Source organism: Stylophora pistillata, chromosome 8, assembly GCF_964205215.1.
Source record: "Stylophora pistillata chromosome 8, jaStyPist1.2, whole genome shotgun sequence".
NCBI classification, from domain to species: Eukaryota; Metazoa; Cnidaria; class Anthozoa; order Scleractinia; family Pocilloporidae; genus Stylophora; species Stylophora pistillata.
The window spans coordinates 13,650,103-13,662,895 of NC_142526.1; the positions used below are offsets into that span (position 1 = coordinate 13,650,103).

Here is a 12,793-nt window from a genome sequence, read left to right on the forward strand (position 1 = left end):
CCACCCAGATTTAAAAACATGTAAAAATTACTGGTTAGATCAGACAAATATAGTGCAAAATGAATACAATACTATTTACATGGAACTGAAAAAAAAAAAAAAATTAATGAATGTCATTTCAGGATAAAACTAATTTCAGTTTCATTTATACCGTAAGATGGCATGTGTTCTGTCGACTGCTTCTTAGTGGGACGTTCAGGATTCACCTCCACGCCTTCTAAAACATCTGGTCAAATAGAAATAGACAAAAAACAAACAACAAAAGCTTAACGTTTTATCGACAGAAACAAGGTAATGGAGAGGTGAGCGTCTCTCCAATGGTATAATATTTTAGATAATACCTGTCGCAAATAAAAAAATATATAGTTTTTGTAAAATTGGTATCAAACAACTTTGTTCCCTGTGACCACAACGTTCTGACTATGTATTTGAGATCTTATTCTGGCGATGACCCCGACAAGCGACCCACTTAAAATTACATACCTATATTCATGACAAAATATTTTAAATCTTATTAAAAAAATTGTCTCTCTGCACAACAATAACTTACCCTCCCCTCCCTCAGACATCGTGTCAGATCTGCCCTTTGAGCGTTTGATCTTTGGCGTAGCTGTTAAAGGAACATTTAACAAAGTGAGGTAAGTAATATGTTTACGTTTAAATAATATTAACAGACTTGCGTGACTAACACAAATTTGTCTGTGACATTATGTCTTCAATTTTGTTTATTAAATCTTCCAGGCACGTCGATTGAAATCCCAAGAGTTTACAATCTGCATGCAACTTACAATCCATAAGCCTCCAATTCAGTAGAGGATCGTAAACAAAAGCTTCCAACACGGCCATGACACTGTCTTTGTGAGCCCGTAAAACTCGCATGACACTTTCACACGTCATTCGGTAGTTTCCATCAATACCAGTCACCTAAACAACAAAACAGATCGATACTATCAACCTACAGACAAGAGGCGCGCATGGTACTTTCCAATCAGCCATAACCCTTAAGACATGATTCCAATTTTCATTTTTCGTTTTTCGAGTAACTAAGTCAATTCAACCTTAAAATCGTCACTCTTTCAACCTGAGTTAGCGACAAAAAGCTCAAAGCATGCATCTAGCCTCTAACGGTAAAGATTATAATTATTATAATCATGATTACAATTATTATCATCATGATGATTCATACCTCCATTGCATTCGTCAACATTCTCGTCAGTCTAAACGGGATTTTCTCGGGAAACTTTTCTCTTGTCATAGCAACCTAGAAGAAAAAAGGAAGAGCAAAGTTTTACAATGCCCTGGCGCGGGAACAAACAAACAAACAAACATAAATAAAAATGCAGGTGCAACATACCTCAAAGCAATCACCAAAATCGATGTGGGCAATCTTTCCATTCAAGCGGTTCAGCATTAAATTTGACGGATGCCTGGGACATGCACAACACATCAGTGAACTTGTATAGTTTAATTTGATCAAGATTGTATCTGTGATGATATTGCTTCAGTGAACGTGTGCTGCAAAATCACACCATTCACTGTTACTTCAAAGTAAAAATGTAAGTAAGTTAGAACTTATCTAACCTGTCTCCTAGACCCGGCACATATCCCACCATGGACATAACAGCAAGAGATCGAGTGTAGTTCGTCCGTCGATCAAACCATACCTGGAATACGTGGAACAATGGAGAGAGAAATATGTAAAACAACAGCTGTAAACAACACCCTGTCAGAGTTTACCGTTAAGCCTGCAAATTTGGTTCAATATCATGTGAGGAAAAAAAGGTTTGATTTCTGATCGTACATACAATTTTCAAGTTTGATTTGTGATCGTATATACAATTTTCATCTTATTTACACAAAACAAGAATTTTCATTTAAGAGATGATACCCAAACAGTGAATGCCTTGTATGATTTCTTTACCTCCGAGCTGGGACTTTTCAGCCACAATAGCTTGGCCAAGTCATCGCCATTAGTGTTGGACAACGCATGCTCAAACACCTCCACTTTTTGCATTAGAGTCAAATGGTCATAATCAGGTGCCATCTGATTGGAAAAGAGACAAAAAGACATTTAATTGAGTGCGTAAAATTCAGTTTATGCGTGACTTTCAATGGGTGGCGAAGATATTACAGTTCCTCAAGTAATAAGATAGTTCAATTGCTTGACGTTTTATTGGTGGAGAGTTATACAAATTGCTACACCCTTATGAGATAGACTTACTCTTAACATGATGCGGTGTTCTATGTTAAGGAGAATCTTTTTCTTTTCCCGATAGTCCCGGATGAGGGCGTGCAGAGTGTCACTGTGAGGCACCCAACCAATCAGACCAGAGTTTGTTGACAGTGGAATGACTGCATAACGCACAATTCTAGAAATAAAAGCGAAAACGAGCTTCACGGAGGTGTTACTTTGCATAGTAAATGTAAAGAAAGCTATTCAGTTTCACCGTGAACTGAAAAGACAAATAACCGAGCACGTTTTACCCCAAATGTCTCTTGGAAGTTTCTTGATCACCAGCCAACAGAGTGTTCACCAAACCAAACAGCTGCATTACCCTTTCGTCCTGCCGAAGATCTTCGTGACCTTTCAGCAAAAACATGAACTCGGAGCCATTACTCCCTACAGAACAAAGATGAGCAAGAAAGCAAGATCAATCCATAGACAGAAAGAACATAGTAATATAAACCACAAGTTTATCAGACGTCACCTAAAAAATGCTATTCTTAAATATCTTTGTTTAAATACAGGACATTTACCTGTAATAAACAGCTTTCTTGGCCTCTGTTTGGACGTAATGACGTTCAGGGAGGCATGAACATGTCTGATGTGTATCACAGGTTTGTGAGGTTCGTAGGTTCCCGGTACAGCCAGCTCCAGGTCCCGGCACATCAATAGTTTGGGAGACACGTACTGAAGCTCTAGAGAGGTTAACTGAATGAAGAAAAACAACGCATTATTGATTTGAAAGAGCTCTTGATTGTAGCTCCTTAGCAGGTTTCCTATGAATAATTAACAAACGGTATTACATGTAAGTTAACAACCTAGATCAACTTCAAGGCAATTTTAGAAGTGTTTCTTCGATTTCTCCTCCGTCTATTAAATTCGATAACTCTTTGGATTGGAAAAGTTTTAAACAGTACCTGTGGTAGTTGCTTGGAGATTCTTCTAAAGACCAAGTAGTACAAATCCCAGGCCTGAGTAAGATCTTTTACATTTCCGGATCGCTGATACTTCCTACACCACTCCTGAGCTTCCATGAGGTCCCGGCCGTAAGCCTAGATCAGATTAACCACGGATCATGTCAAAATGAAAAGATCTAATGCTAAAGGTTTGGTAGCTTTCATATGCGAGGCTAAAATACAAGCGAGAACATGAAGGAATGAAAGAACCTACATCCTAACGAACGAATAAAAACGCTTATGACCGACCAAACAACAGTTATTGACTGGGTCCATTATCAAGCCGTCTGTAAAGGATAAAAAGGAAAGAGGATCCACCACCCAGCCATCCAAGCTTGAATTGTGATCACGTAGTAAACATGATCTGGGCAGATATAAATGGACAGAGAAATAATACAAGCATAGTATCTTTGGCAAAGATAAAAACTAATAGGCCACTTTAGATCATATACGTTACCTGGTTAAACGAAGTTTCTTTGAGAGTCTGTGGTCCCCTCTCCATCATCTGATGCAGCGGTTCCAAAGCAGAAAACATTCCTTTTACATTGCCTTCGCTGAAGTAAAGCCTTGAAGCTTCTTCAAGCCCTTCATGCCATAACTCATGCTACAAGATGGCCACTCGAATAAGTTCTTCACTTACCTAAAATAATTGTATGATCAGGAAGAAACTAAATATATCTGATCCGACCCGGCATTCAGGTTTTTCATTATAACTGTATATTGATGCATAAGTTGAACCTGCCACAGGGGATACAAACAGTAGCCGAGTTCGCACGTATTAATTACTTATCATAACTTCTTGTTTCTCTAACCGACTTATGACTGTGACCAGAAACGTTCTCAAACTACTATAGCCGCTTACTGCACAAACTTAAAACTGCTTTCAAACATGACCTGTACATACCATAACTGCTTGTTGTACGAGCTGTTGACTATGTTCACACATGTTCTTTAGAATCTGATTGGCTGCGTTGTGACGGGCGCTGCTTGCTGACTTGGAGGCTACAGTGAGTGGATAGATCAGGGCCTGGCCAAAGATATAACAGAACACTTAATTAGATATGTCATTTATGGACAGGTCATGATCTTGGATAACATATAATTTGTACTTATTTCTTTACTCGAGGGGTGTAACTATTGTATTAAATCTGCCCGACTTCTCATTTTCTTCTGAGATTTGTGCGCCAGCTAGATGTGAGAGTATGGGTTTTTCTCTTTTCCTATAATTTTCAATTTCATGATAAAAATCCCTGGATAACTACCAAACCGATCATTTAATGGGTTACCATTTAACAACTTGAGGATGAACCAAAAAGGATGACACTACATGGAGTTTTGACCTTTACAATGAATGACTACAGCAGAGTCTCACTTAACCTGTGAATGATGTTTTCCAATATCTGTGAGCAGCTGATGAATAAGTCTTCCAACAAGTTGGCGAGGAGTATCAATCCTGGCGATCAGTTGCGGAATAACCTAAGAAAAGGAATAAATGAGTACAAAATAACAATAGACAAAAATACAGAGTTTAAAAGATTACAGAATGAAACATAAACAGGGCATCTGACTTGCGTTAAGATTTAAATCCTTACCTGAAGCCATGTGTCAATCTGAATTGTTTTTATTCCCTCCACGAGAGCTTCGTAAACCTCTGGCCAGTGACCATAATCAAACCACAATGTCAACAATGTGATAAAGTAAGAAACGTAAAAAGACGTAATATCGATGAGTGTCACTCCCTACTTCTAGTATCCAGGCATTTCAAGGCTTGGTCGCACTTAATTATTGAAAATTGAACTCATCCATACATCGAACGAACAAATCAAATGGGTAAAGTCAAAGTAATATATTTATTTGTAAAGTGTATGTGACCATGGTCACCATGGTGACCATGCCAAGGTCTGTGTTTTCAATCAGAAACACCCAATAAGGCTTCGAGCAACTGTCACATAGTTGCGCCAATTTCCCGCACAAAAATTTCAAAAGAAAATATAGCAAACAACTGCTGTCTCTTAAGCTTAAAACCTTTTAATCACCGTGCCTTTTTTTTTCTTGTGCAGTTGTTTGTAACACGTGCGAGACAACTTGATTCTTACAACGCGAAAGCACCGTCGCCATCTAGTCATTACAACATTCGCACATGCGTTGACGTTTGACCGCTGTCTCACTTACACTAAGCACCAGAACCCTTACCTCAGAGTATCCTGAAGGGAATTGCCTCTGGACAGAGCGATTGACTTAAAGAACCCGTTCACTGCTGGCACCGCGTATGTGATTACTGGGTTGACTACCTAGAATAGATAATGTACAATTTGCACAGTATGTCACGTCTCAAGGAAAAACAAACATCTCTATTTTTAAAAAGATCTGCAGAGTCCCAGCTTAAACACGCAGGCGTGCTATAAAAGGAGCCTTACGTCCCACTGGACCATTTGTCAGTCAACCGTCGTGTGATGTAGAACTCTTAGAGTCAAATCAGCTTGAGCTACAGCTACTCCAAAGCAGTGAACAAAGGGCGCATTCCTCAAAATTGTTTTATGTCTTCATCACAATACAAGAATTTTTGAGATTTGTATTTCCTTTCTCCAATGAAAACTGTCTTTATTTGTGGTAGTAAAATTGAGATCGAAGTAGGTGGTTCACACGTTACCTCATGCCACCATGGCTGGTGGAAGTAAACAATAGATATCTCATTAGCTCCTTTTGTTCGTCTACCAGCATTTAAATTTCACCCTTGCGTCAACGGTGAGTGAGAAATGAGCCTAGGTCTTCCCAGGGAAGACTTCCTTATAAAGCGCGCCTTCGTGTTTAACACAAATTTTAAACCACTTTTCTTTTCAATTGACCTTATGAATTTACTTACAGATGAGGTGGACATTGGTGGAGGAGTTTTACATGCGTTTCCATTATTAGGGCCATCAGTTCCTGATGATTGTTGACTTTTGTAGTACAACACTGTTTCAAAATTCATGTAAGCCCACGCGTGCCATGCCTAAAGAAACAAGATGAGTTAGAAACTAAAAAATAGTGCAGCAAGTCTCCATATTTTTGGATAAGGGCTCAAAACCTCAATGTCGTTTATACCAGATTCGTGTTTACTGGTGTGGCATTGGCAGGAAATTTGCCGTCGCCAATCGATTTCTTCAAACAAATTCCAAACGTACCTTGTAGCAGTTTCTGTCATTTTCTGTAGCTGCAGCATAATATTGCAGGATTTGAGGTATGGATTTCTCGCTGTATCCCTCAAGAGCTGTTTGCCAGTCACCAAGCTTCAGGTAACATCTGTGTAAATTACAAACGTTGTGAAAGTGTAGTGTGATCGTTCAGATAAGTGTAGTCCTGGGAAGGACCGTTGTCGGGGAGTGGTGACTGACGTTTCGACAACCTGTACGGACACCCGATTCGCCTTTAATCTACCGCTTATAAGCGAATCTAATTATTCTCAAATTACCGCATACATGCTGATAAAGTAGGCCCTATTTACCTACCGAGATTAGATTACCGAGAACAAAACAAAGGCCAAAACAAAACAAAACAAAGGAAAACAAAACAAAGGAAAAAAAAGGCGCTGGATTTGTAGCTTAGCTTCGGTATCGCAGTCGCACTTGACATGTGGCAAGGTTCAAGCGAAAGAGGAAAATTCATCGCTTTTACATCTGGTAAAAAGAGATCATGGATAAAATTGCACGCGTGAAGATTACTGAAGAACAGAAAATCATTCTGAAATCATTTCCTTTGTTTTGTTTTCCTTTGTTTTGTTTTGTTTTGGCCTTTGTTTTGTTCTCGGTAATCTAATCTTGGTAGGTAAATAGGGCCTACTTTATCAGCATGTATGCGGTAATTTGAGAATAATTAGATTCGCTTATAAGCGGTAGATTAAAGGCGAATCGGGTGGTACGGAAGTCATCATCAGAGTCAAGTTGAATCATCAACTTGAAACGTCAGTCACCACCACCGACAACAGTCCTTCTCAGGACTACACTCACCCGGACGATCACACTACACTTTCACATGTTACCCCCGGGTTCAAACTATTTACTGCATTACAAACGTTCATGATCTAAACGTTGCTCAATAGAAACGGGAAACAATTATGGGGCATCAGTTACCTAGCAACAAGTTTGAGTAGCTCCGCCCTCTTCTGTCCATCATCAGTAGGTGACAGTGATGACAACGCCTGCTGGTGCAGCGTGTTTTGTACAAAATGCTGAAGATGTTTGAAAGCGTCATCCTGCAACAAAACAACAGGTTTCCTATTCGGATTTACCTCGTATATCTATCCTATACGGCGTACGCTGTTACCTTGAAACTAGTTCAAATACTATTAACTTCGCTTCTCGAGAAAGTGTCTAACCTGTTTATTTTCTCTCCACATGTGCTTCATGTAAGCAAATGTGACTTGAGGATAAGTGGTTGGTAAAGGTTGATCAGCCTGTTTGGATGGGTCTGTTCCAAGCAGTATGACTAGAGTCTTGTGACTTAGAGCAAGTCGGCCACTCTTCCGGCACAAACCGGAGTACTTCAGCCATGACTTCATGTCCTCCTGTGGAGAGAGGACTAGGGAACGAACTTTCAGAATCTTTTGCCAGTCTTCTACGACTCGCTGACATCCCTGTTCAGAAAAAAAAAGATGAGAAACAACGTGATTGTTTCGTCCGCCGTATCAAATAAATCAGTTACACCTGATTATTGAATTACTAGGATGTAAGAATGGAATCACCCCCACCCCCACCCCCACATCCCCCGTCCGCACCGTTGGGTGCACCACGGATAATCGGGATATAAAATACCTTCACTATATACTTACCTGTAGTCTGTTCCACCAAGTTCTTTTAATGGCTTCTCTGCGCTCCGGGACTAGCTTAAACTGGATAATCTCTTCAAGTTCTGATAACATCTGTACACTCACCATGGCCTGCATTGACAAACACGCGAAAATGGCTTGAAACAACCACATCTTCAAATACCTAGTTTACTGGTGAAAAATCAACTTACATAACCACAGTCCTTGTTGGCTTAAAAAAGTGAAAAACTCATAAAACGAGGATGAACTCTGTAATACGAATGCAAATTACAAGTGAGTTGTAAAACATACTTCATCTATAAACAACTTTGTCTACTGCCCGAAAACAACTAATTAGTCTACACGTAATAAGCTGTCAGATAAAAAAAAAAATGCAGTACCCATGTATGAATGCTAACAATACATAAGAGCACCATACCCCATAAGCTCGGTTGTAGCTCTCGCCAGCTCGGGCTGTCAACTCTGTGTCCAACACATCACGTGCCGCGTCAATGCACCGATAAAGAACAAAACATCAGACAATTATGTAACATTAAAACTTGTTGTGAAGAATGGCTTAGCAAAGAACCAATAAATTTTTATTGAGGTTTTTTTCCAGTATCAAAGTCATTTGTAAAAGGTCGGATTATAAAGGATTTTTGGCGATTATAAACCGCCATGTTGAGAACGATCGACAAGAAGAAGACAGTTACTTTTTTTTACAAACTCACAAATCGGCAGCGACCATTAAAATATTTCTCAAAACATATTACAACGTAATTAACTCTAGAGGGCTTCCACTTACTCCTTGTGCCTGCTGGAAATGGTTTTGATGAAGAGCAAGGGCGGCTCTGTAGAAAGCTCCTTCTTGAGTCTCACGTGGAATCATACAGGTATATTCCTCCATACTGTCCCAGTTACCTACGTGGAAACAAAGTGAGCTTTTGGATACAGCACACCTCCATACCTCCCCTATCGAGTATTTATCACAGCCTTACCCAGTCCCCAGGCTGCCGCGGCCGCCATTCTGGCCATCTGTTGTCTGATGTCATCGCTTACCACCGGCCACTTTTCAACAGCTACCTGGTGAAGCTCTCCCCTGAAAAATGACGACAAGAACAATTGTAATGATATAATTACAAAGATAACAAGATACTCCCCTACCACACCCAAGATAATCCCCACCCCCACCCCCCACCCCCACCCCACTACACACACACCGTCTACTGTTAATGCTGCGAAGTTTTCTATTTGTTTGACACAGCGCTTTTTTATGTCAAAGAAAAACGTCTGCGGAAAACTTAAAAAAAGTATTTAAAACATGTTTGATATTTGAGTATGTTCAAGGATTATACATATAATGCATCTGTCCTTGTCATTCTTGAGTTTCAAGTTAAAACAAAGTAACATTTGTGCAGGTATTTTTTATCGGAGCGCAGAATCCGAAGGTCTGTGGTTTGATCGCTCATCAGGACTTCTTCCTCGCTCGCGAAACGAAGAAAAACATATCCCTGTTTCTTGCTCTTATTTTACAAAAGAGCTTACACTCTGTCATACCGTCTGAACGACAGGATTTATCCTAATAAAATAAGACGACCAGTCATTATTTATCGCCCAACAGGAGAAGGGGGGAACAGCTATCACATAAATTTAAGTCAGGGATTAAGAGAGGGCGTGCGTATCTTAACTCAAATAATACGTGACGTGGTTCCGCGTTAACTTTGAAATCCTCTAAAAATTCGAGTGCAATAAAAAAAAAACACTAAACCAATAAAATAAGGGTAACCAGCAACGAATTACCATTCGCCTAGCGCTTCCAGACATCTCATCCGTCCCAGGGAGAGGTTGATTTCGTCAGGATTTTGAATCAGTTTCTTGTTGTAAGCTTCCAACGCTTGCTCCCAGTCATGAAGTTTCTCGTACCAGCGCTCCTTGATTTTCTGTTAGAGAACAATCATATCAAGTAAACATGAAAAGTGGCGCACATTGGGTTGGCTAAGTCAATTGGTGCTTTTTAACTGCTTACCACATCTGCTCCGTGATTCTTCATTGCATAAACTAAAACGCCGTGGGCTGCCTGTGGTTGCTGCAGTTTGTTGTTTATGCTGACAGAAAGACGAACCACCAGTTACATTTTATACAAGCTGATAATCCAAAGCATACTAATCTTTACACTAACCCGAGACTCTTTGTAACCCGAGATAAGCCTATCAATAAGTAATAATTCAGCTCATTGGCATGAATTCTGAATTACTATATGCCTGCGTCTCACAGGGACTGAGAACTACCGAATTCACGAATTTGATTGGCTGAAATCAATATTGAAAGCGGTCTAGATTTTCCCATCTAGACCGGCGTCTAGACCGGTCTAGAAAAAAAAGGTACAAAGAATATAAAAAATTGGCATATAAGACACAGCCATATAATAAACATCTTATTAACAGAGCTAGGTCGGTCTGTATGGGAGAATCTTGACCTCGGTCGCTGGTACAGACCTCACTGCGTTCGGTTAATAAGAACCAAGTATTAATTATTCCAGGACTCTGTTGATAAGTCATCGCATTTAAGAATGGTTCTAGTGATGATGATTCAGCCGTCACCTGATCAGAGCCTCCAGTGTCTCAGTAGTCGGTCCTCTGTGAAATTCCTCTTCTTTGTAATGCAGCGCTTTTGCATAAGCTCGACATTTCGAGGCCTGTTCACCCAACAGATCATTGTTTAAAGGCAGTGCGCCCTAGAAAAAAGACATTGCAAAAACGTAAATAAAGCCACGAGGAAGAAATATTGGAAGAGGCAAATAACATGATCCGTATAGTAACAGAGCAGAGTACGAAATGAGGTAAATATCCGGCACCTTTTCCGTGTGCTCCATAAACTCCGCCAGATTAAGCAGGGTTTGAGTGATTTCTGGGATTTGACTTCCCAAGGCCATCTCTAAGTGTTTCACTAATTCATTCTGAAGTTTCTCGTGGAGCTCTGACCAACAAGATACGAAAGCAACATTGAACAGGTCCCTGAAGAGTTCAATAATAAGTAAAAGGTGCATTAAGATTAGATGTCTGAGTAATAAGTGCCAAGAGAAAAATACTATGCAATAATACAAAGAGAAATTCAAGACGAACAGCCTCCGTACTTCATCCTGGTTAACTTTAGGGGGAACTTTCCAAGATCAGTAACTATAATATCGTTTCACGCTACAACTTTGGCGGAAGAAATAAATCTTTGCAGGTGCCTAATAAGTGAAGGGCAAGTCTGTGGCGGTGGTAATACATAATGTCACTCTGCCTAGCGAGGGGAGGGTAAGTCTGTGGCGTTAGTAACACCCTATGTTACTGCACAAAGTATGAGGAGGGTAAGTCTGTGGCAACGGTTGTAGACACATTTACCTTGCAAGAGGAGGGTATGTCTGTGCTGTAGCCCAACATGACCGTAGTGCGGGTGAAGGTGATTCCTTTAGGAGTTCCACGCTTAGCCTTCTTAACCATTCCATCCAATCATCCTTTGACACGCACCTTGATGCCCCCCCACGCCTACGAAAAAAAAACAAAAAAAAACAAGCAATATCAGATTGTGCAAAACAGATGATTGCAATTTTTCCAACAGAGTCCAAACTGTGGCAGGTATACTTGGACTCAAGTAAGGAGCAATCCGCGTTTCTGTTGCCAAGTATTTATCTGTAAATGAGACATCACTCGAGCTTTACCTTTCAAATGAGTAAGGAATGGTAAACATTACCCTTTGAAGACTGTCTGCCTTAAATTATTTTCTTTAAAAAAATCCTAAGCTTAATTTGTTAGTGATCATTTCCTTTAGTAAATATTTTCGTAACCTTGATGTGTCACTCAGGGTCATACTGTACGGAGAAATAACAGTAGATGCTAATCCCTGACAGGGGTAAACAGTTTGCTGACCAAGGTGATCAAGTAAACACCAATCAACTGTACATCAATTTTAACAAAACAACCAAAAAGTACATGTCAAGTTGTTTTTGTGAATGACTGTGCAATTTTGACATGACTGTTAATAGACAAGACTACTGTACATTCCTAACTTCACAATTTTGTCATGGCTGTAAGCCCTATCCATAACTCCTTAACAAAAAAAATAAAGATATGAAGTACGTTAGATATGTTAAAACTCTGCCATTTTTTTTTTTTTTTTCAGTGAACCGATGTTTTTTTACATAAGCCCCGATGTGATAAAAATAACCAAAACCCTATGGCAAGCCAAATATAACTGAGTAAAAACTTGGATTTTCTTGTCATTGGCTGTATTGTGTATCAAGAGCTACCTGACTTGCGCTTACAATGAATAATCAGCAGTTATTCCGCAGGATTCTGATCAACTACTTACTTGTCCACCTGGCGGTCTCAGACATCATGTTCGCGATATTTATAGCACCAAATCATATTTTGAAAAATACCTTCATCCATCCAGACAAAGCCATCGGATCAGTGCTGTGTAAGACCCTCACAGGTGGTAATGTGGCATGGATTGGAGTAGCCTCGTCCTCTTTGACTCTAGTTGTCATATCAATTGAACGCTTCTACGCCGTCACAAGTGATTTTGGAAGCAATGCAAAACTTAACATGCGGAAAGTAAAAGTTTGTGAACAGAATTGTGTCACACAAAGGCACCAAAATAATACAGTTTTGATTTCCAGTTCTTTTGCCTCTAATTTGCACTAAATCTCGTTGGTTGAGAAAAACCGTTGATCATGATGAGCATGTAGTTTTTTGACTCTCCGTGGGTTATTTTCAAATGATTATCCCTATTTGTTGGATCATTGGAACGAATTTTAGCATACCAAACTTCATGGCTACGACGTTT

The 12,793-nt window shown here is 39.8% G+C and overlaps 4 protein-coding genes across 4 annotated transcripts in view; all 4 read right to left on the minus strand.

Annotated features, from left to right (window-relative positions):
* Positions 1-3,798, minus strand: part of LOC148725105 (serine/threonine-protein kinase mTOR-like) — a 5,026-nt gene extending 1,228 nt beyond the window's left edge. Inside the window, exons 1-12 of the mRNA XM_088730663.1 lie at positions 3,638-3,798; positions 3,142-3,276; positions 2,758-2,932; positions 2,485-2,620; positions 2,222-2,369; positions 1,922-2,044; positions 1,582-1,664; positions 1,355-1,427; positions 1,187-1,261; positions 789-924; positions 551-610; positions 152-226 (exon numbers count right to left, since the gene is read on the minus strand). Coding sequence (XP_088586789.1) covers positions 152-226; positions 551-610; positions 789-924; positions 1,187-1,261; positions 1,355-1,427; positions 1,582-1,664; positions 1,922-2,044; positions 2,222-2,369; positions 2,485-2,620; positions 2,758-2,932; positions 3,142-3,276; positions 3,638-3,715 — 1,297 coding nt within the window. The 5' untranslated portion in view covers positions 3,716-3,798. The remainder of the gene's footprint in view (positions 1-151; positions 227-550; positions 611-788; positions 925-1,186; positions 1,262-1,354; positions 1,428-1,581; positions 1,665-1,921; positions 2,045-2,221; positions 2,370-2,484; positions 2,621-2,757; positions 2,933-3,141; positions 3,277-3,637) is intronic.
* A 750-nt stretch (positions 3,799-4,548) lies between these two features.
* Positions 4,549-5,298, minus strand: LOC148725106 (serine/threonine-protein kinase mTOR-like). The gene is made up of 3 exons (XM_088731443.1): positions 5,290-5,298; positions 4,773-4,919; positions 4,549-4,656 (listed from the first exon to the last, which is right to left on the minus strand). The coding sequence occupies exons 1-3, from the start codon at positions 5,296-5,298 to the stop codon at positions 4,549-4,551; spliced, it is 264 nt and encodes an 87-aa protein (XP_088587569.1).
* Positions 5,299-5,351: 53 nt separating this feature from the next.
* LOC148725107 (serine/threonine-protein kinase mTOR-like) lies at positions 5,352-8,476 on the minus strand. Its single transcript, XM_088730661.1, has 7 exons — positions 8,403-8,476; positions 7,988-8,095; positions 7,535-7,792; positions 7,290-7,411; positions 6,345-6,462; positions 6,044-6,172; positions 5,352-5,471 (listed from the first exon to the last, which is right to left on the minus strand). Exons 2-7 carry the CDS (start codon positions 8,090-8,092, stop codon positions 5,370-5,372), a joined length of 834 nt encoding a protein of 277 aa, XP_088586787.1. The 5' UTR covers positions 8,093-8,095; positions 8,403-8,476; the 3' UTR covers positions 5,352-5,369.
* Positions 8,477-8,732: 256 nt separating this feature from the next.
* LOC148725108 (serine/threonine-protein kinase mTOR-like) lies at positions 8,733-12,344 on the minus strand. The gene is made up of 9 exons (XM_088731444.1): positions 12,317-12,344; positions 12,006-12,054; positions 11,350-11,493; positions 10,818-10,977; positions 10,564-10,697; positions 9,990-10,068; positions 9,764-9,903; positions 8,962-9,062; positions 8,733-8,884 (listed from the first exon to the last, which is right to left on the minus strand). The coding sequence occupies exons 1-9, from the start codon at positions 12,342-12,344 to the stop codon at positions 8,733-8,735; spliced, it is 987 nt and encodes a 328-aa protein (XP_088587570.1).
* Positions 12,345-12,793: the final 449 nt, after the last annotated feature.